The following is a 22,621-nucleotide window of genomic DNA, read 5'->3' as shown; positions in this document are numbered from 1 at the left end:
TCCATCCTCAATAACATATAATTTCCAAAAAAATTATGAAATGTAAAATTGTTGAAGGGAGTTAGGACTCGAACTCTCAATGGAAGGTTTTGTCTTATTCGGAGGTTTTATATCTAGTAGAAAGTGCCCCAATTGATGTATATATGACCTGTAAGTTCACGGAAGAGGTATTGATATTGTAAGAAATATTAATTATATTTATACATGTTGCATTTATGGGGATCGAACCATCAATTAAGGGTTAAATGTTTGGCCTTAGCATACTTGTTATCACTTGGCTAGGCCAAATGATAAAAGCATTTTCTTGGTGGCCCCTAGGTACTCTCGATAAATTCCGTGAATCCCTTTGGACTCTCCTCGGAGTCGAAAGATAAAAACGAGCATAAATATTCCGGGTATAATACTTTCACTGTTTGAGGTACTCTCTTCGGAGTTAGGAAACGAACTTTGAGGCTAAAATCAAGCATAGATACCCCGAATACAATACCTTCACTATTTGATATTTTAGTCGACTGTCCAAAAAATGACATTTTAAAGACTTCTCCTAATAAGAGAGTGGATTCTTTCTCAACAAAAATATGATAACATATAGCTTAAAATTTCTTAAACTAAATAAGTTAAAAAATATGTTATGGCGAAGAAAAAAATAGTTATAAAAGAATCATTAAAAACAGAGTGAGTACTTGTGTTTTGAATTAGGTTATAATATATTAGTATTATTCATAAATTAGAATTTAGTCTTTATATTTTTATCTTTAAGAATTGAGTTAATCTATTTTTAAAATTTAAAATTTAAAATTAATTGTTAATATTATTAAATTTGTTTATGTGATATTTTGATATAAAAATACCTACTTAAAAGTCTTGTAATGACATAATATACTTAAATTTAATAAAAATATTCGATGTGTTAATAATTAAACTTACATTTTAAATTAGAGAAGGAAGAGATTAATTTCAAATATAGAGAAATTAAAAAAAGCTTATCCATTTTTAACGTTTTAATTAATATAATATAATCCAACTTTTTGTTTGATGTTTAATCTAACTTAATTTATTTGTTTATGCAATCATTATTAAATAACATCTGAAAATTTTAATTTTTAATATTTATAATATTTTTTTATATTGGAAAATTATAGGCTCCTTGAAAATATATAGACAAGTTAATGTAACCATTAATTGTATATAAGACAAGAAATGAGGATTTTGGGGAGAATATTTAGGCATAACAAAGACCGGTCAGCATTCAGCAATAATCAGCTGGCTACTTTTTTCCTGCCTGATTTTAGGCTTTATCTTTAGAGGATTAAGCGGTGGCAGTAGGTAAGTAAAGCATTTAGTGTGCTTATATTTCAAGTCATTGTCTTTTTTAGAATTGGAGTTCTCCATACTCTAATGCAAGAGGGTCCCCTAAAGCCTACCCATTAGCTAGCTAGGGACTAGGGTGTCCAATAAAAGATGAACCTTTTTTATAACTAAATTCATCTCTTTTTTAACTTCATTAATAATTGATTTAATTAAAATAAATAAATTGAACATTGTTATACTCTTACTCAAAATGGACACATGACATCACAAGAAGCTATTCGGGAAACACTTGCATACGGTTTTTTGCCTTGCATCACTTGGTTAGTTTCGTATCTAAAGAACACTTGAACAATCTCCCATCTTCTATCACCCAATGACCAACCACCCGGACTCCTTGTCTTCTAGGCAACTCGCTTTTAGCTGGAATGCACTCACCTCCAATAGGAGTCCATAAGGGATCACTGAGACCTATCAACTTGGTACCACCTCAATAAGGAGAATGTCAAAGTAGTACCCCATTTGACGACAGCCCACATTCAAACGGCCTTATCACCATGTTCCAAATTTGTTAGTTGATGTTGCATTACTGAACGTGAGACTTCTACCCTATAAATACCCTGTAAAACGAGGAGGGATCTTTTGGAATTTCTCAACAACCCTAAGCACCTATCTATTGCACCTAACTTCCCTTATCCTCAAATCACTTTACTCTACTCTTAGTCTCTTCCTTTTTCGGCTCTTTGCCTGTTAAAGTGAACTGATCTCCTTTGCATCATCACCCTCTTCTCTTTTTCTCTTTCCTCGTTAATACATTGTATCAACATTAAAATATTATGTAATCAAATATTGTATTGAGATCCAAAAGCATTTCATAAACATATTGAATCGCCTTACTTAATTGATTACCTAATAATATTTACCAAAGTCTAAGGATACTAGGATCGAGTTTCATTAAGCGATTCATCATTTATATTTCATGTCAAGAGAAAACATAGTAAAAATAAAATTAGAATTTTATGTAATGGATATCATTATACGGCAAAATCACTTTATTTTAAAAATAAATTTTAAAACAAATTATATTATCGTCTATCATTCTTACATGCTTGCTCATGAAAAAATTAATCAACAAAAAGAACCTAAGAGAAAAGGGTATGTATAAGAAAAAAAAATCGATTAATGAACTTCTTTTCATTTTGTGGATGTTGTATTTAATTAATGGCCTAAACATGTGTTTAGGTAGTGATGAAGAAAACCCTAAAAAAGTCCCTACTTTTAGCAATCAAATTTGGGGTCAAATAATTAAAAAAAAATGGGGGTCAAATACCATCCATTTTGTCTCTCATGCAAGCTTTTCTTTTTAGTCAATTGGCAAAGGAATATTGTTCATGGTTATCCCAGTGCTAAAGGGCAATGATATCCTTTGGATTTGTGGGTGTTGATAGGTCTTAATCAATTTTTTTGGATCGGACATCTTTTTGGACCCCAATATAATTCATAGACAACCACACATTGTTTTCAATAATGTAGTGTATAATATATGATGCTTGTGGTGAAGTCCTTGTAAAAGCAGGTGGTTGGCCTTTTTGTTTCCAACTTGTGGGATAATGGCCGAAAATGAACACTAAAAATATTAGGACAAGTAGCTCTGTTTTAAAAATATATATATAGAGGCAGTTAATTAACATTTTCACAATTCATAAGAATAGTGTCTACTGTGATAATCATAAAAAGGTATGCAGCAATCATGGAGGTCGACTGTATTGAAAATCACTATTAAATGATAATTTTTAAGATTGTCAAATATTTACAACTTTTATAAAATTCAAATTCAATTACATAAATTTGTTTTCAACACTAAATCTATTTATTATTTGTATTCAAATACGAATTAATTAAATTATTTGTTGAATATCTAAATCGTTAAATATTAATATTTAGTAAGTATAAAATAATTTTAAAAGTCTATATGTTAAAAAGATCTTTAAGAATATGTGAAAAATCAATTAAATGTCTACCTTAAATTTGCTTTCAATTAAGTTCCTATTGTTAATAAAAAATCAATTAAGTCTTTTGGTCAATGATCATGTTACCCATTAAAAAGACTTTTCATTTAATCTAATATTTTCCTATAAAAGTATTAAAAATCAGAAAAATTATAAAAATATCTAAAAGGCTTATGAAAATTATAAAAGTACTAAAACTTTAAATATGGTCAAAATCTAATAAATTTTAATAAATTATAAAATTAATAATAAATATTTAAAATTTTATAAAAATGTATAAACATTCTTAAAACATTTATAAAAAATCATAAAAATTATTAAAAATATTAAATTGATATAAACTTGTAAAAATTTGAATTGGACCAGACAAGTCGGTTGGACTAGTTAGATCGAAATCGACAAGGGTACCAATCTAGAGAAAGCCATTAGATTGGTTACCCTAAGAGCCGTGCAGTTGAACCAATTTCTTTTAATGCTTTATTTTATTAAACTAGACTGTCCGGTTGAACTGGTAAACTAGTGACCTGACCGGCTTGACCATCGGTCTAACTATACCAAAAATACTTAATTTTGAATTTGTTTCTATTGATTTTATAAAATTTCATTATTCAACTATTAGCACATGAAAGTATGAACTATTCTTACCGAGGTTTTCAAAATTGGACTGATGGTCGAAATGATTGGGACACCAGTTTACCAATTCGATTGATCATCCAGTTTAATTGAATACAATATTAAAATAAAAAGAATTAGTTTAACCGCTCGGCTTCCAAGTCAACCAATCTAATGGCTTTCTTTGGACTGTTACCCTTGTCGGTTTTGATCTAATTGGTCCAATCTACTAATTCAGTCCAATTTATGTTTTCATGATATTTTTAATAATTATTATAACTTTATATCAATTTTAATATTTTTATGATTTTTTTATAGTTGTTAAGAATTTTTTTACCTTTTTATTTTAAATATGTTTTATTAATTTCATAATTTATTAAAATTTTTAGATTTTTAATAATATTTATAAGTTTTATTAAATTTTTTATAATTTTTACAAGTTTATATCAATTTTAATTATTTTTAAATATTTTAAATTTTTATAATGATTTTATAATTTTTTTGATTTTTCAATAATTTTTATGAAAAATATTAGATTAAACTAGAAGTGACACATCTCACCATCCGATTGGTGCATTAGTTTTTTAACGGTCAATATGATCATGATGAAAATCGTTAACGAAAGAGTTTAATTAATTTTTATTAACAATAGGGACTTAATTGAGTGTGAATTTAAGATAAGAGCTTAATTGAATTTTTTTATACAATTTTTAAGGGTTTTATTTTTTACATATAAACTTTTTTTAAATAACAATTTTAAAAAGAAAAGTGGATAATAGCTTAAAGTATTTGAATATGAATCTATTATTCGCAAAACTAAGCGGATTAAGATATTTAATATTGAAATCCCGTGTGTTGGCCTGATAATCAGGGTGTTCATTGTCCTAGATACGGTCTGGATTCGAGTCGTGTTAGTCGCGTTACTGATAGGGTTTTATCTTACTCTTATAATTCACCAAAAAGAATATTTAATATTGAAATATGTATCCATTATGTACAAAATTAAAGTATTTTCAAATAATGGTGATCCAAAAGTTAACATTTTCATTCGCTTGGAATGTATTGTCGATCTGAATACACAATATTCAAATTTGTAGAAAAACAAATTAATTATCTACAAATATCCCAATCCAATCCTAATTACAAAATTTGGCTCTTATAAAATATTGCAAGCCGATAAAAACTATAAATTTGGAACTCTTTATATTTGAAATGCCAAAGATTACTAATTAAGCGGTCCTAATACAACAGAAAAGAGTGGGGTATAATGAAATTCTCATAACAAGATGGGGTGAAAATGCAAATATCCAAAATATAGTATACAAGCTAAAATATGGGATGGGAAAAGGCAGAGAAAAGAAGAGGCATGTTAACTGTATTTTACGCTTTTGACGACAAAGAAGAAAGCAAAGCAAAACAAAAGCATGCAAAAAACATCAAAAAGATGTCCGAAGGTCACAACTCCTCCTTTCATCCCGCTTTTATCTCATCTTTTTTTCATATTTTCTAACGAGAGAGAGAGGTTTTTGACTTTTTAATCCAACAAAAACAAAAATTAGTATACAAAAACACCTTTTTATTTTGGATTTTGCTTTAAAAAAAATCATCAAAGCAACAAACCAAAGAATCAAGCAAAAACGGTAATATCAGTAGATTTGAACAAGCCAAAAAACTTGTTAAGATTAATAGGGGAGGGGTGCAAAAAGATGACCCACCAAAGAGGCCCCATTGGTTTGGACAATAGCAATCTATGGTTTGAAGATCAGCAGTTTGACAAAAATGGCCAAAGTAGTTAAGCAACGAGATACAATCTACAACTGGGACTCTGTCTTTGTCTCTCTCAATTAACCCCACACTTTTCTCTTCTTCTCTTTCTCTCTCTCTGTTCTCTATTTCTCAGGGTTTTTGTTCTTTATTTTCTTTTTCTCTTCTGGGTTTACTCAGTGTTTCTGTCAATGGACAAGCAGCAGCATCACCAGCTGTCTTTGGCAAAGAGTTCCAGGCAGCGTTGCAATGAATGGTATACAAGTTTGATTCTATCATTGTTGAACTGTTATTGAGTAGTTTCATGGTTTATTTAATGTGTTTTTTCTTTCAAAGCTTTGATCTTTTTACATAGATAGCTAGGCAGCCACCTTGTTTAACTACTGCAACTCTTCTTTTTCCTCACTTTGCTACTCTGCTACTCTTTGCTGTAGTGATGCAAAGGGACTCTTTTTTCTAAATTTTCTTTGATGTTGTAGTTTGCTTCAAGTTTCAGTCTTTTCTGAAAGAACAGGCTTTTTTGTTGCTTTTTATGTAAATGGTTTTTCTTTTTCACTTATTTTGTCTATTTTATGCTTTGAATTATTGAGAAAAAAAATTGTATCCCAGATCATCCATTTGATTGGAGTGTCATACTCAGCCACTCAGAATCTTTGCTCTGCTTGTTTTTATATAAAGAATTAGTATGTTATTTTATCTTCCAGCTATTTATGTTCATTCTTTTCTTTGGGGGACTATGATGATGGATTTGCATGTGTGAAAAGCTACATATGAATATTCCTAGATTATCTCTTCCTGTTTTTTTCCTGCATATTCAAAGTGGTGCTTCTGTTATTGTAGGATCTTTCGGGATGTTAAAAGTGACATCACAATAGAAGTAAATGGAGGGACTTTTGCTCTACACAAGGTAATTTTGGTGATTTACTGTTGAAATTTGTTCATATATTTTGATTAGATTTAAATGGACTCTATAATTGGCTAAGCACTTTAATTCTTCCAACAGTGCAACTAAAGCATTAGGGAAAAATGTACTTAGCCTTGAATAGATCTGAAACTTTTTTTCATGGTTGTTTCAATGGGAGTACTAGTTCATATAGCTGAATATGGACTTGCTTAACTGAGTAAGCATCATTGCTTGGGTGGGAAGATTTGGAAAACTAATATGGTTGCCATTGAAGTAAAATAGCACACTTTTACCTGTGTAGATTAATGTTAGGACATAGGAATTAGGATATTCTCATGCTGATGATTGTTGTTGTTATATGCAGTTTCCTCTTGTTTCTCGAAGCGGGCGAATCAGGAAGCTAGTTGCAGAACATAGAGATTCCGATATCTCGAGAGTGGAGCTACTGAATTTACCTGGCGGTGCTGAGACATTCGAGTTGGCTGCTAAATTTTGTTATGGCATTAACTTTGAAATTACATCATCAAATGTGGCTCAGCTTTGTTGTGTTTCTGATTACCTTGAAATGACTGAGGAGTTTTCAAAGGATAATCTCGGCTCGCGAGCTGAAGAGTATCTCGAAAGTATTGTTTGCAAGAACCTGGAGATGTGTGTTGAAGTTTTACAACAATGTGAAAACTTACTTCCTCTTGCAGATGAGCTGAAAATTGTTAGCCGTTGCATTGATGCAATAGCTTCAAAGGCTTGTGCCGAGCAAATAGCATCGAGCTTCTCCCGTTTAGAATACAGTAGTTCAGGGAGACTTCATATGAACAGGCAAGCCAAATGTGATGGAGACTGGTGGATAGAAGATCTTTCTGTTATTCGTATTGATTTGTATCAAAGAGTCATGACAGCGATGAAATGTCGCGGTGTTCGTCCCGAGAGTATTGGCGCGTCGCTTGTAAATTATGCTCAGAAGGAACTGACTAAGAAATCCAGTTTGTGGAATCCTTCTGGCCACACGAAAATTGATTTGCTTTCAACTGACCATGAACGCCTCGTGGTTGAGACGATTGTCAGCCTTTTACCTGTTGAGAAACTTGCAGTTCCCATCACTTTCCTTTTTGGACTTCTTAGAAGTGCAGTGATGCTTGATTGCAGTATTGCTTGTAGGCTTGATCTAGAGCGGAGGATCGGTTCCCAGTTGGATATTGCAACTCTTGACGACCTTTTGATCCCATCTTTTCGGCATGCAGGTGACACCTTATTCGACGTTGATACAGTTCAAAGAATATTGGTAAATTTTTCTCAGCAAGATGATAGTGAAGATGATATGGATGATGCATCTGTTTTCGAATCGGATAGTCCTCATTCACCATCACAAGGTGCATTATTTAAAGTTTCAAAGTTGGTGGATAATTACCTTGCTGAAATTGCTCCTGATGCAAACCTCAAGCTTGCAAAGTTCATGGCGATTGCAGAGACTTTACCTACACATGCTCGTACTATCCATGACGGGCTATATCGAGCTATTGATATTTACCTGAAAGTATGTATGCTGATATCTTCATTTTTAACATCTCGTCTGTTTGCTTTTGTTTCAAGCTGACATGTAATAAGTTACTGAGATTATCTTGATAAACTTTCTAACAAATGCATGTTTCAGGCTCATCAGGGTTTACCAGATGCAGACAAGAAGAAGCTCTGCAAGTTGATTGATTTCCAAAAGCTCTCACAAGAAGCCGGAGCACATGCTGCACAAAACGAACGACTTCCCCTCCAATCGATAGTCCAAGTTCTTTACTTCGAGCAATTAAGGCTGAGAAATGCTTTGTGCTGCTCTTATGCCGATGATGACCGCAAGCCGGTAAATCACCAATCATGGCGGATCAGCAGCAGTGCACTCAGTGCAGCAATGTCTCCGAAAGACAACTATGCATCTTTGAGGCGAGAAAACCGGGAGCTAAAACTTGAGCTGGCTCGGATGCGGATGAGATTAAATGATCTAGAGAAAGAACACGTTTGTATGAAGAGAGATATGGCTAAGTCTAGTTCTCGTAAATTTATGAGCTCCTTCACGAAGAAGATAGGTGGACTAAGCTTATTTGGACATAGTTCTTCGAGAGGATCAAGTTCGCCCTCAAGGCAATCCTACAGAACGGATTCTAAGGTGATTGAGAGGACATGTGCAAGCACTGATTAGGTAATTAAAATGACATGCCTGTATTTGTTAAGGCCATGATTTTGGCAACCTTGTATGTTAATGCTTTTTAACCTCTTCTTTTTCCTTCTTTTGGCCACATTGTATATGATTGTGATGCTTTGAGTTACCAAGAGTCAAGAGTGGGGGCTTTGTTGTTCCAAAGTCATTGGCAAATCTAGTAGTTTTCAGCAGCTTTGTTATTTTATATCATTGAATAAACACACGGGGAAAGAAAATGAGCAAATTATCATAATCAAAGTGCAAATCAAGCTACATTGTTTAAAGATTTTGGGGCTTTATTTATTTATTTACTTTCGGAGAAATCCATTGATTTACTAAGTTCAACAAGTAATAAAACCTTCAGATTCTGCAACTTTTCTTTTCCTTTCCTCATTATCGGGAGACAAGTAAAAGGAAACTTTCAAATGAAGCAACTTCCGGGAACTGTCATGTTTCCTCAAGCAAGTTCTCAAAATGGTAATATGTTTCTCACATTGATCCCCTAGAGCCTGATCTTGTTCCGAAGCTTCTTTTTTGTTACTGCAAACCTCATGAGCATGGCACTCTTTTTCACCCGTGGATTCGGTTTTAGATGGAGAATCTGTGTCTGACATCTGTATAAACTCTTTGTAAGTGCTCTGGTGCTTGGTTATCATATCAGCAAGGGACTCTAACTTTGAAGGTCCATTGATTCTCTCACCACAAGCTTGCTCCTGGAGCCTTGACTCTTCCAAGCCAGTGGTTTGAAATTGTTGCCAATTTGATTGGCAATAATCTTCGTGCTTTGGAGTTGTTCCAGCAGAAGATTTGCTTGGTGAGCTTTGTTCGAGAAGTTGCCGCTGAACATAACTTTTGGGTGATTTCTTTTGCTGCAAGGAAGGTTGGACGGTATATCCTTTCTCTTTTATCAGTTTATAGATTGTAAGGTTAGGAACAATGTAAAAAACTCTCCCCAGTTTCAACACAGACTCCGGTCTGACCACGATCCATGGATACTCAAACACGTCCGGTCGTGTCACGCTGTGTCTGGGGTTCCTCTTCAACACTTCTGAAGCAATAATGGGTTCATAGTGAATCTCCACATACCTTCCTGGATGCACCAACTTCAACAGACCTTCCTCGGCTTCTGTGGCTCTCATATTTGGTTCTTCATTAGCCAAAAAAAAAAAAATTATGTACTTGTAAAAGCAAAAAGAAAAACAAAAATGGGGAAGGAAGAGGGAATACACTGCAAGCTCTTATTTGTTCTTATAGTGGCAGAATGGTGAGTAATAAAACCAAAATGGTGATGAAATCAATGAAGGGTCTTAGGAGAAATGAAAATTCTAGTTACTAAGCAACTTGACAGCTTGTTTGTTTGTACAGCATGATTGAGAATTTGAGATGAACCGATAAAGATGCGTGGTGCTCTAAGGGAATATTTTGTCGCATTCAGTGTATGGTATGGCATCAACCCTGACTGCACAACCTACTTTCCAGACCAGATATAGACAATGCCGGTTAAAAGAGGAAATTACTGCTTTTATTTTTCTCACCTAGAAAAGACTCAGACCTGGCACAAAAATCTGTCAAATTCAAATACAAATTAACCCTTGAAAGTAACTACACATTTTAATATAAAAACATGTTCAAAAATCTCAAACTACAAATAATTTAAAGATCTAAGGTGATTGATATTTATGCATAAGTGCATAAGCTTTTTAGGGTCTTCCATTTTCGTGAATTTTGTTCCTCATATTGGATAGCAATTTCATGCAACATTTGGTTAAATTTTGGATACTTTTAGACGTCCACAACTAGTATTTAACCTGGATTTAGCTCATAAATCAATGGACTAAACTGAAGAACAGAACATTACTGCTTTTAAAGAGACAGATTTTGAAGATTACCAAACCAGAAAGAAAGGGTAGTTTTACTGGGTACATGCCATAGAGGACGATATTACATTGAAAATGGGGCACCGGGAACTGGTCAATAAACAGAACGAGTAAATATAGTATTTCGAACCATCCCTCAATATGTAACAGTTCCAAACAAACGTTTAAACTAACATAATAATAATATTGAGAAGTTTTTCCATTCTGGGTTGTGGTCTTGATGCTTAAGCAGGTGATTTGGTATAGAAGCGGACTCCGAAGGCCAATCCCAAGATCAGCAGGGGAACGAGGAATTGGAGAAGCTTTATAACAAAGTCCGAGGTCTTGTCCTGCTCATAGTGAGGCTGCTTGGGAGGGGTGTACTTGGTCTTAGTTGGGATAGTTGATGTATCGACGTCACCCACGTAAAACTCATCCATCATTGCCCGAGCACTGCTACTATGACCAACATCCTCAAAATCATCACTTGCATCTTTCCCTGCCAGGCCAAACATTAAACCGATGTTATTACCACTTTTCTCCATCTTCTACTGTAATTCCCACATTGGATTATACGAAACAAGTAGAAAATTTGTGAGATTTGTAACCTGTTGCAGACAACAGGACCTCATCACCACCAGGATGATCCTCCAAGAATTTAGTCACATCATATACCTGTTCAAACATAAGGAATTTTTAGGAGATCAAAATGGAGCCAAATCAAAAGAAATAAATAGTTAGCTCTAGAGTAGGATTCAACAATCAAATCAATGGTTAGATTGATAGCTAAAACTGTATCCTGCTTCACGTTACTGCCAAGTTCAAACAGGCTTCAACTCCATACCCTCTTGTAACTCGAGAAATCCAAACTAATGCTCATGGCGTTTTCTGCTCGCTTCTTTTTAAACTGATGATAATATTACTGATTTCTAAATCTCTATGAAAATACAGTGAATATGATACCAAATACACATAACAGCTCATCTCTCTTGATGAAACTTATAACAAGCTACCAATACATTATCACAACAACCCACCACCATTCAACTGGCCTCAGGCCGTCTCTCGTGCACAATACCAGTATTGTTAAATGGTACCGTGTTTGCAAGAAAGACTCCTATGTGACTTGCAAGAGGTCTTGGGCTCACATCCAGCCAGACACACCTTTGAAGAAAATACTGGTATTGTGCTCAGCCTGGGACCGGACAAATGGTGATGGGTTGTAGCATACATTATGCAAAATCCATCATGCAGAATTCATCAGAAATAGTTGATTTGGGGGGTGGGGGGAACTAAATATAATGGCAATGAAGCAGAATATGAATGTTTACACAATCAATCCAGATTAAACTAATGATTAAAAAATCCAAGGAATTGAGAAGCAGAGGGCCTATACTTGCATGCAACTTTAGCAATTACAAGGATCAAAAAGATCATAAGTAAAGATCTAACCAAAAGATTGGTTTTGACTTTTGATCCTAAAGTTGATTTATATTGAATCTGAGTTATCAGTCCAGGAATAACAAGGACACTGAAGATTTGTTTAAGATTCAGTTACATTTTCAAAGAGAGATCCATCCACTGGGATTTAAACATTTTCTCACGATCAGAACCAAAATTAACAAAAATCAAACAGACAAGGGAGACAAAAAAAAAAAAGGCAATAGGGTTCCCTAAATCCAAGAACACTCAAAAGTCAAAACATGCAACTTCAGATATGAATTAAAACACCCAACTTTGGCAAAAAAAAAAAGAAAAGAAAAAGAAAAAAGAAACTAATTTTTACCAAAAAACATAAAGGCAACCCCAGAGTGGATCATCCAAGAAATTTTTACCAACAAAAAGATGTACCTTGCCCTCAATGATAAGCCAACAGTCTTTGGCATTGTTGTGTTGAGAAACCTCAGCCAAAGTATAGACCTTTCCTTCTCCACCCATAATTATTTTTTTTTGTTTTGCTTGTTTAAGGAAGAAGAAGAGCAGAGGGTTGCTGATCAAACTAAACTCTAGTGGCGTTGTGTTTTGTTGAATAATACAGGAAACTACAAAAACAAAGCGAAGCTAAGATAAACTGAGTGAGAGAGTTTAATTGGGTGGTGAGGTCAATCCAAAATAATTTGATTGGCCGTGGGGTCGGTGAGGAGGAGCTGAGGACAGGGTTTTATTGTATTATATCCAAATTCACCACCAACAAACCAAACACGGAACCACCTCACCAAGCCCAAGTTTTAAAACATCTACTTCGACTATTTGGGGGAAGTTCGCAATTTTGATCCCATTTCTTAGTTGCCTTTTCTCTTTCATTTATGGTATTATTTTTCTATGGTGGATTGAGGCATTTTTGTTATCTTATTTTATATTTTTATGAGTAAGAAAGAGATATTTTTCTTTTAAGGATTAAAATATAAAAAGATGAAATTGATGCGGATTGAATCTTACAGGTGTGTTATTTCAAGTCTTTGGATCTGTAAAGGGTTTTTAAGTCTTTATACCGCAGGAAAAAATCCATTATTTTGTCGTTCATGTTCTTTTCTTCCTTTCAGCCCACAACTCAAAGCCCAAAAACAAGACCATGAGAAAGAAGTCCATCACTCTTGTCGTACCACATGACCCCCTAAAAACCCTAGTTAGGAATCGCTATATTTCTTCTTCAAGTAGCGGCGGGTCCTTCATTGAAAGAAAGGGAAACTCCAATAAGGTAAAAGAACAATGGTGTCGGGATCAGGGGTATGCGCAAAGAGAGTGGTGGTGGATGCCCGCCACCACATGTTGGGACGGTTGGCTTCAATCGTGGCGAAGGAGTTGCTCAACGGCCAGAAACTCGTCGTTGTCCGATGCGAGGAAATCTGCATGTCGGGCGGACTCGTCCGTCAGAAGATGAAGTACATGAGGTTCCTCCGCAAACGCATGAACACCAAGCCTTCTCATGGTCCTATCCATTTCCGTGCCCCCGCGAAGATCTTCTGGCGCACCGTTCGCGGGTCAGTTCCGCCTCTTTACCCTTAACCTATTCCACCCCATTCGCAAAATGGGTTTGCCTAGATTCACGCAGTTTAAACACTAGATTCATGCCATTTTTTGCAGAATGATACCACATAAGACTAAGCGTGGAGCGGCCGCCCTTGCTCGTTTGAAAGCTTATGAGGGTATTCCTTCCCCGTATGATAAGGTTAAAAGGATGGTCATCCCTGATGCTCTTAAGTAAGTTCCACTACTGTTTCCCACTTTTTCATTGTAATTTAATCCTCTGATATCTTTTAAGTATTTTCTGCCATATTTGAAAATGTGATTAGGGTCTTGAGGCTTCTAAAGGGTCACAAGTACTGCCTGTTGGGTCGCTTGTCATCCGAAGTTGGATGGAACCATTACGATACCATAAAGGAACTTGAGAAGAAGAGGAAGGAGAGGGCTCAAGTTGCATATGAGAGGAAGAAGGAGCTGAATAAGCTTAGGGTGAAGGCTGAGAAGGCTGCTGAAGAGAAACTTGGTTCTCAACTTGACATCCTTGCGCCTGTTAAGTACTGAATTTTCTAGTGACTAGCTTGTTTTTCTTACAATTTTGTTATTTGAATGGATTAGATTTCATTGTTGTATCTATTCGAGGTGTTGGCAGTTGCATCATTGTTGGTTAATTGATACGTTGCTAGAAAACCACTGCATTGACTATCACTTTTTGGTTGTTGAATATCTGGTCATTAATTTGATCAAATCCCGTCATTTTTATGTCATTTCTGGACAAAACCCAAAGCAAATGTAAGAGTGTCCTACAGACAAACATAATAGTATAACCAAGTCCAAAGCTATACACCATGAATGTAAAAATTGCTTCTTACCCTTAACTTGTCAGTCTCCTCTTCACTTTTGCGGCAATCAATGCCATTTTCAAGCTGAGCCAGTCCACCATATTATCAAAAAATCGGAAACTGGCAGGTTTTCCAGGCCAGTTGAACAGTAAGGTCCAGCAAAGTCCCCAAAAGCCTAGAGTGAAACCGATAATTAAACTTACGTAAAATCCGGAGCCTTTGTACAATTTCTCGTCATCTAGATTGCTGTGTTCAACACCCCCGTCTTGCTGTTTCTCGTCTTCAGGGCATATGGCATTGAGTGGAAGTCCACAAAGCCCAACATTTCCCATATATGATTCAACAAGAAAGCTTTGGAGTTGAGTGCTCAATGGGATTTTTCCAGACGGGTTGTTATTTGATAGATTCAAGCAACTCAGAAAGGAACAATCAGCCAAGCTCAATGGGATTTCACCAGAAAGTCTATTTGTGGACAAATCAAGAGATTCCGGTGCTCTCAATTGGCCAACTTCCTTAGGGATGATACCACTCAACAAGTTTCTTGACAGGTTTAAATGTAATCAACTCCACAAGACTTGTTAATTCTCCAGGAATTTCTCCACTCAAGTTATTGCTTGATAGATCGATGACCTTCAGTAATCCAAGAGTTTTCCCGTATTCTTGCTCTACCACTTTCCAAACAACTGATGCATAACCAGTGTAAGTTGCAGCAGAATGGTCACTGGTGCCACCATTACCGTCCCAAATGGTGTTGGAATATAAAATTGTGTACTTTATGGTTGCATTTGAACTCCCTTACCTGGTCATTGCAGTCAAATTTTGTAAACAAGTTGGAATTGTGCTTGATAAATGGTTGAGAGACAGATTCAATAACTGCAGATGGTTCAGTTTGCAAAGTGTTGTTGGTATGTTACCAGAGAATTCATTTGATCTTAGACGCAAAACAATCTAGCTCAACAAGTTTTCCCCCATACATGCCAGGATATTTCCAGAAAATCGATTTTCACCGAGGTCTAATAGCTTCAAACTCCTGCAATTTGTCAAAGATGGAGGTAGTTCACTGGAAAAACTGTTGTTACTCAATCATAACGTTTGAAGTTTGTGCAGCGAGCCAAAAGAGCTTGGTATTACGCCGGATAAACTATTGCTTTCCAAGTTGAGAACGACCAGTTGTTTGAAATTCATCCAACAATCAGGAAGGTTGCCTGATAGCTGATTGTCTGAAAGATAGACATGATCGAGATTGTCATTAATAAATGAGCAAAAGGTTGACAGGGTTCCTGAAAACATGTTCTTTGAAAGATTCAGTACTGTTGTGTTGAAAAGAAATCTTGGGATAGAGCCATGAAACTTGTTCGAGCTTAAAGACACCGAAGGAAAGGAATTGAATCTTAAATGAAGATCTGGAAATTTCCCGCTTAGATTGTTGAAGGAAAGATTTAAGAACAGCAAGTTGGAAGGTAGTCTCCAGAACCAGTTGGGAATGTTGTCTGAAATCTCTGAATTGGAGATATCGAGGTGGGAGAAGTTCCGTTGTGTTTGAAGCCAAACTGGGAATGATGGACCTAACTTACTACATCTCAAATTAATAGTATTCAGTTGAAAAGGAGGAATCCAACCAGAACTGAAGTTCAAAGATAGTGAGTTGAAGGATAAAGTGAGGAACTTCAATTTGGATAGCTTCAAAAAGTGGATTTCAGAAGTGAAATCATTGAAAGAATTTGATGAAACATCTAAAACCTTGAGACCGGACATTAGTCCAATACTTTGAGGCAATGATCCTGTGAGTTTATTTCTTGCCAGATTCAAGACAGCAAGGGACGACAAGTTCCCAACATTATCTGGCAATGCTCCATCCAACTTGTTATCGTCAGGACACAGTTCCTTCAATGATGAAAATCTTGTAATAATTTCAGGTAATGACCCTTTGATTTGGTTTACACTCAAATCCAAAACCTGCAAGGAATCCTTGACACAACCACTCGGTTTCTCAAGAATTACAGGAAGGGGCTCATTTATATAGTTCCCATTCAACAATAAAGTTCTTAATTTGCGGAGATTCCCCAATGAAGAACCCATGTGAGCAAAAGAAATTGGAATTATACCATTCAAATGGTTCTTGGAAAGATGAAGAGCAGTCAGCTTATTACTCATATTGAGCAACAAAGGAAATGTTGAAGGATGAACAATACTGTCAATAAGCTGAAGAACTGCAAGAGACTTGGAAGAGTTAATATGAGACAGAGATGAAGGATCAACCACAGGGAATTGGCAATCCTGCAAATATAAGCTTGATAAAGAAGGATGGGCTTTAATCGAGTGAAGCCAGTTGACGGCCATGGTTAAATTTGTTCGACTCAGTTTGAAGGTTCTTAGAGAAGAAAGACCAGAATGCCATTCGAGATTATCAGAAATCATATCACCATTGTTGTTGCTTACATCAAGAGAAAGCAATCTTGAGAGATTCCCCAGCTAGTAAGGAAAAATTCCACTTATACTATTACCTGATAGGTTAAGGTACACCAACTCTTTGAGTGAACCAATGAAGCCTGGAATTTTCGTAAACTGGTTCCGGCTAAGATCCAAGTGACTCAAGTGCCTCAAGTCGAGCAACAAAGAGCTTATTACACCGTCCATGGGAGTCCAAGTAAAGTCATCATGGTCGGCATGCGAGAACACGGGATGAAGATCAAGCCGAATGATGTGACCGGCTCGATTGTCACACTCAACACCTCTCCACCTGCAGCAATCTTTTTCAATTGCCCATGAAGCAAGGTTTCCATAGTCAATAAGTCCTTCCTTGAACTTAAGAAGAGCTTGCTTCTCATGCTCTAAGCATCTTCCATTTGAACCTCCAGAAACAGCTAAAATGTACATTAGCACCAACATGTTCTGAATTTGAACTGTTCTGTTGTTCTCCTTCAAGAAGACGATAATAATCTGGTAACTAATAAATGTAAAGCACCAACTGAATTAAATTTCGAGTTCATATTATTTTATCCTAGTGATTGCGTATGAATGCAGGACTTTTAACAGATTAGGTAAAAGAAACTTGGCCAACTTCATAAATTATATCAAGTTTATTATGAGTCACCATTCAGCCTTATATGCCTTTAAATGTCTGAAATGGATTTTTTTTTATAATCACAGGTGTTATAATTTATTTAGTAATACTAATTTATAGTTTCTGACTTGTTCTCCAGTCTTACCGCTGAAGGAATGGATCTTAACTTATCCTGACGATTAATTTTATTTTTGCATGTGTAAATTGTCTTATATTTAAGAAAAAAATAGTGCAAATATCAAAGGTCGATAAGATTTTATATATTTAAATAGTAGAAAATGGCGGGAAAAAATTAAAAAGATCGTCGACAGCAGGGTTCGAACCTGCGCGGGCAGTGCCCAACAGATTTCAAGTCTGTCTCCTTAACCACTCGGACATATCGACTGCTTGGTAGGACTTCCAAAACTAAAACTTTAAAATCATCACAGAAAATAAGAATAATAACCAGAATAGACGTTATACGGAAATTACATTAAAGGAAATTAACGCAATAACAGAAGTCGATGGAATTACGGTATGGCGGTCCACTGTTGGACACGTGTCAATAAATAATCAAAGTCAACTTGGAACAGTTAAATCACTATGTTCTTGGAGATGAAAGGTCGGCATGTATTGAACTTTGAAGCCCAAAAGTGTGAATCACATCTGCTTATAGTCTCTAGCCCTTAATTACTTAATTAATTGACAAAGTAAATGTCAATAACAATTATGACCACATATGTAATTGCCGTTGCTCGCTTAAATACGTAATTTCAGTTTTTTTACACATTTTATTTATTCATTCATGTATGGCTTTAAATCCTAAATTGTAATGAAAATATATTCTATCAACGTTTAGAGAAACAAATTAAAGTTTATAATACTCTTTTTAGGTTTATTTAGTTATTATTACCAAACTATGGTCCATACTCTATACCTCCCAATCCTTGATAGGGGTATAAATGAAATGAAATAAATTTGTGAATGATTTTTGGTTTAAACTTCATCTGTCAAATTTAAATGATTTTTATCTAAATTCATTTTGATAAGTTCTCTTTTTACATAGTAAATCAATCACAATAACCAACAATGATAATAAACATTAAGACTATAAGAAGGATATGCGAGCTTTTGATGCACATTTCGCTCATCTCTTTGTTTCTCTATTTAGTATTTGATTGTGGTCATCGTTGTTAGAGTTGTGACCCAAATTCTTATTAAAATAAAATACAAGTGGCAAGATAGGGGGATCCACAATAAGAATCCGTATAAAAGTTTACTTCATTTATTTGATATTAATTTGAATAAGATGTTTCAACCTTACTACATTACTTCTATTAGATGTTGATTAGAATAAGATTTTCTAAACCTATAAATAGACGCAGTCTATATTCATTGTATTTATTCGAATTCGACATAGTAAATTTTCTTCTCCTCTGCCCGTGGTTTTTTTCCCGAAAAGGTTTCCACGTAAAATCTGTGTATTCTATTTTTCTTTCTTTTTGTTAGAATTAAGTGACCCGAATCCTTATTTAAATAAAATACAGTGGTAAAATAAAATAAAAGTAAAATCCTTATAGAACTATACTTATTTTATTTTATTTTAGAATAAGGTTTTTTAAACCTTATTAAACTCCATCTATTTGATATTGATTAGAATAAGGTGTTTCAATCTTACTACACTCCTATTAGAATATGGTTTTACAAGCCTATAAATAGACATAGTCTACTCCTCTTGTAATTATTCGAATTCGACATAGTAAATTTTCTTCTTCTCTGCCCGTGATTTTTTCCCAAAAGGGTTTCCACATAAAAATCTGTGTATTCTTTATTTTTATTTCTCTTTTCTTTGTGATATATTGTTATTACCGACATTCTATTTTTTACAAATTGGTATCAAAGCTTTCGGGTTGTTCATCTCAATCACAGTAATGACGTATTTGAAGTATGAAATTTCACTATTGGATCACAACACCAGATTCGTATTATGGCAGATAAAGATGCAGACAGTTCTTGCACAGATGGACTTAGAGGAAGCCCTACTAGGGGTAGATAAGATGCCTTCAACATTGATGGAGGAAGAGAAGAAGCGCAAGGATCGAAAGGCGTTAACACAGTTACAACTACATTTGTCTAACAAAATTTTGCAGGATGTGATGAAGGAGAAGACCGCCGCTAGATTATGGAAGAGGTTGGGACAAATATGTATGTCAAAAACTTTAACTAGCAAGCTGCATATGAAGCAGCGTCTCTATGCTCATCGTTTGGAGGAAGGTGCATCAGTGCACGAACACTTAACAGTGTTTAAAGAAATTCTCTCAAACTTAGAGGCCATGGAGGTTCAGTATGATAAGGAAGATTTAGGCTTGATTCTACTTTGTTCGTTGCCCTTCGTCTTATTTAACCTTTAGAGATACGATTTTATATAGTCGCGAGTCTCTCACAGTTGATGAGGTTTATGATTCTTTAACCTCGTATGATAAGATGAAGCATCTTGTGGTTAAAATCGACTCTCAGAGAGAGGGTCTCATTGTTCGTGAAAGACAAGATCGGGATGCCGATGATGATCGTGAAAGGACACAGGAACAGAATCCTTACGGTAAATCTAAGGGTAGATCGAAGTCTTCAAACAGAGGTAAAACTTGTAACTTTTGTAAGAAGAAATGACACATTAAATCTGAGTGTTATAAGCTACAAAACAAGATCAAAAGGGAGGCTGCGAATCAAAATGGAAAACAACTAGAAAATTCTGGTAAAGCTGATGTTGTAGAAGACTACAGCGATTGTGAACTTCTAACTCTTCTGTTAATAATTCTAAAGTAAGCGAGGAGTGGATCCTTGATTTGGGCTGCACCTTCCACATGAGTCCCAATCGGGATTGGTTTACAACTTACAAAATAATGTCTAAAGGTGTTGTTTTGATGGGAAATAATGCTTTATGTAGAATTGCAGGTGTTGGAACATTTAAAGTTAAGATGTTTGATGGAGTTGTCAGAACACTTAGTGACGTATGACATGTTCTAGAATTTAAGAGAAATTTAATTTCGTTGAGTACTCTTGATTCGAAAGGGTACAAATACACAGCTGAAAGTGGGGTTTTGAAGATTTCCAAAGGTTCCCTCATTGTGATGAAAGGGTAGAGAAAGACTGCCAAGTTATACGTTTTGCAGGGTTCTACTGTTACTGGTGATGCATCTGTTGCATCCTCTTCCTTTTCAGATGATGATATTACTAAACTTTGGCATATGCACCTAGGGCATATGAGTGAGAATGGCATGACAAAATTGAGCAAAAGAGGACTTCTTGATGGGCAAGAAATTTGTAAATTGAAGTTATGTGAGCACTACGTTTTTGGGAAGCAAAAGAGAGTTTGATTCACCACATGAATCCATAACACGAAGAGAACATTGGAGTATATTCATTCTGATCTGTGGGGGTCATCCAGAGTGCCTTCGAGAGGTGTAGCTAATTATATGCTAACTTTTATTGATAATTTTTCCAGAAAAGTGTGGGTGTTCTTCCTGAAGTAGAAAACCGATGTGTTTTCTGCATTTAAGTCTTGGAAAACTATGATTGAAAAACAGACGAGAAAACAAATAAAATACCTCCGCACAGAAAATGGCTTAGAGTTCAGTTCTGATAAGTTTAATAAACTGTGCAAGTCAGAAGGGATCGTGAGACACTTGACAGTTTGTCATACTCCACAGCAAAACGGCGTTGCAGAACGAATGAACAGAACGATATGGTTTGGTAATCCTGCTGGCTATTCTGATTTAATGATCTTTGGGTGTCCTGCGTATGCTCATGTTGATAATGGAAAATTGGAACCGAGATTCATTAAATGTGTTTTTCTTGGTTATAAAGCTGGTGTAAAAGGGTATAAGTTATGGTGTCCTGAAAATAGAAAATTTGTATTAGCAGAGATGTTGTTTTTGATAAAACTGCTATGCTACCTAACTTTTCTCTTAAAGACTCTTCCAACAAAGAAAATCAAAAGCAGGTGGAGCATCAGATTAATCTAGAAACTACAACAAAGTCGACTCCTCAAGCCAGTACAAAAATTCAGAATAGAGTTGCTTCTTCACTACAATACTCTATCACCAAAAATAGAACTAGAAAATAAATTAAACCTTCAAAGAAGTATGCCGAGGCCGATCTAGTTGCTTATGCTTTAAATGTGGCTGAAGATATAGATGCAAACCAAGAGCCATCTAATTATTCTGAGGCGATTAGTTGTAAAGACTCAGAAAAGTGGATGTTTGCTATGTAAGAGGAGATGGAATCACTCCGCAAAAACAAAACATGGAATATTGTGAAACTTCTTAAAGGTAAAAAAGTTGTTCGTTATAAATGGGTATTTAAAAAGAAAGAGGACGCTCCAGGAGTTGAAGAACCCAGATATAAAGTAAGGCTTGTTGCAAAGGGTTACAGTCAAATTCTAGGAGTGGACTTTACAGATGTGTTCTCCCCAGTTGTGAAGCATAGTTTAATTCAAGTTTTGCTTGGTATTGTGGCCATGCATGATTTGGAGCTTGAGCAGTTAGATGTAAAAATTTTATTTTTGCATGGAGAACTTGAGGAGGATATTTACATGCAACAACCAGAGGGTTTTAAGTCTCAGAAAAAGAGAGTTATGTTTGCTTGCTGAAATAGTCACCAAGAAAGTGGTACAAGAGGTTTTATTCATTTATGACTTCTCATGATTTTAAAAGAAATAGCTTTGACAGTTGTGTTTACTTAAAAAAAACAGTGATGGTTCTTATGTGTATCTACTCCTTTATGTTGATGACATGTTGATAGCAGCGAAGGATAAATGAGAGATAAGAAAGGTCAAAGCCCAACTAAGTAAAGAATTTGAGATGAAAGATTTGGGACCAACAAAGAAAATTCTTGGTATGAAGATTTTCAAAGATAGAAAATCAAGTAAATTGTACCTAAGTCGGAAAGGGTACATTGAGAAAGTTCTTTGCAGATTCAATATGCAGAATGTTAAGCCTTTTAGTACTCCTTTAGTAGCCCATTTTAGACTTTCATCGACTTTGTCTCCACAATCAGATGATGAGATTGAGAACATGTCACATGTTCCATACTCTAGTGCAGTGGGATCTCTCATGTATGCTATGGTTTGTTAATGTCC

The 22,621-nt window shown here is 35.2% G+C and overlaps 4 protein-coding genes and 1 non-coding gene across 5 annotated transcripts; 2 read left to right on the top strand and 3 right to left on the bottom strand.

Moving 5' to 3' along the window:
• The first annotated feature begins 5,326 nt into the window (after window positions 1–5,326).
• On the top strand, window positions 5,327–8,944 carry LOC105803287 (BTB/POZ domain-containing protein At5g48800). The gene is made up of 4 exons (XM_012635376.2): window positions 5,327–5,949; window positions 6,534–6,600; window positions 6,962–8,128; window positions 8,246–8,944. Exons 1-4 carry the CDS (start codon window positions 5,885–5,887, stop codon window positions 8,780–8,782), a joined length of 1,836 nt encoding a protein of 611 aa, XP_012490830.1. The 5' UTR covers window positions 5,327–5,884; the 3' UTR covers window positions 8,783–8,944.
• A 1,696-nt stretch (window positions 8,945–10,640) lies between these two features.
• LOC105803291 (cytochrome b5) lies at window positions 10,641–12,789 on the bottom strand. The gene is made up of 3 exons (XM_012635379.2): window positions 12,490–12,789; window positions 11,247–11,313; window positions 10,641–11,137 (listed from the first exon to the last, which is right to left on the bottom strand). The coding sequence occupies exons 1-3, from the start codon at window positions 12,574–12,576 to the stop codon at window positions 10,884–10,886; spliced, it is 408 nt and encodes a 135-aa protein (XP_012490833.1). The 5' UTR covers window positions 12,577–12,789; the 3' UTR covers window positions 10,641–10,883.
• A 478-nt stretch (window positions 12,790–13,267) lies between these two features.
• Window positions 13,268–14,307, top strand: LOC105803290 (60S ribosomal protein L13a-4). Its single transcript, XM_012635378.2, has 3 exons — window positions 13,268–13,619; window positions 13,723–13,839; window positions 13,932–14,307. The coding sequence occupies exons 1-3, from the start codon at window positions 13,348–13,350 to the stop codon at window positions 14,161–14,163; spliced, it is 621 nt and encodes a 206-aa protein (XP_012490832.1). The 5' UTR covers window positions 13,268–13,347; the 3' UTR covers window positions 14,164–14,307.
• Window positions 14,308–14,363: 56 nt separating this feature from the next.
• On the bottom strand, window positions 14,364–17,330 carry LOC105800971 (receptor-like protein EIX2). The gene is made up of 8 exons (XM_012632320.2): window positions 16,965–17,330; window positions 15,532–16,913; window positions 15,420–15,471; window positions 15,241–15,314; window positions 14,968–15,162; window positions 14,645–14,855; window positions 14,472–14,525; window positions 14,364–14,402 (listed from the first exon to the last, which is right to left on the bottom strand). The coding sequence occupies exons 1-8, from the start codon at window positions 17,328–17,330 to the stop codon at window positions 14,364–14,366; spliced, it is 2,373 nt and encodes a 790-aa protein (XP_012487774.2).
• A 477-nt stretch (window positions 17,331–17,807) lies between these two features.
• TRNAS-UGA (transfer RNA serine (anticodon UGA)) lies at window positions 17,808–17,889 on the bottom strand. The gene has a single exon. It is a non-coding gene; the product is annotated as a tRNA-Ser (tRNA).
• Window positions 17,890–22,621: the final 4,732 nt, after the last annotated feature.

Source organism: Gossypium raimondii, chromosome 11, assembly GCF_025698545.1.
Source record: "Gossypium raimondii isolate GPD5lz chromosome 11, ASM2569854v1, whole genome shotgun sequence".
Lineage (NCBI taxonomy): Eukaryota > Viridiplantae > Streptophyta > Magnoliopsida > Malvales > Malvaceae > Gossypium > Gossypium raimondii.
Note: the sequence above shows the minus strand (reverse complement) of the source record. Positions and strands in the feature narration are given on the sequence as shown.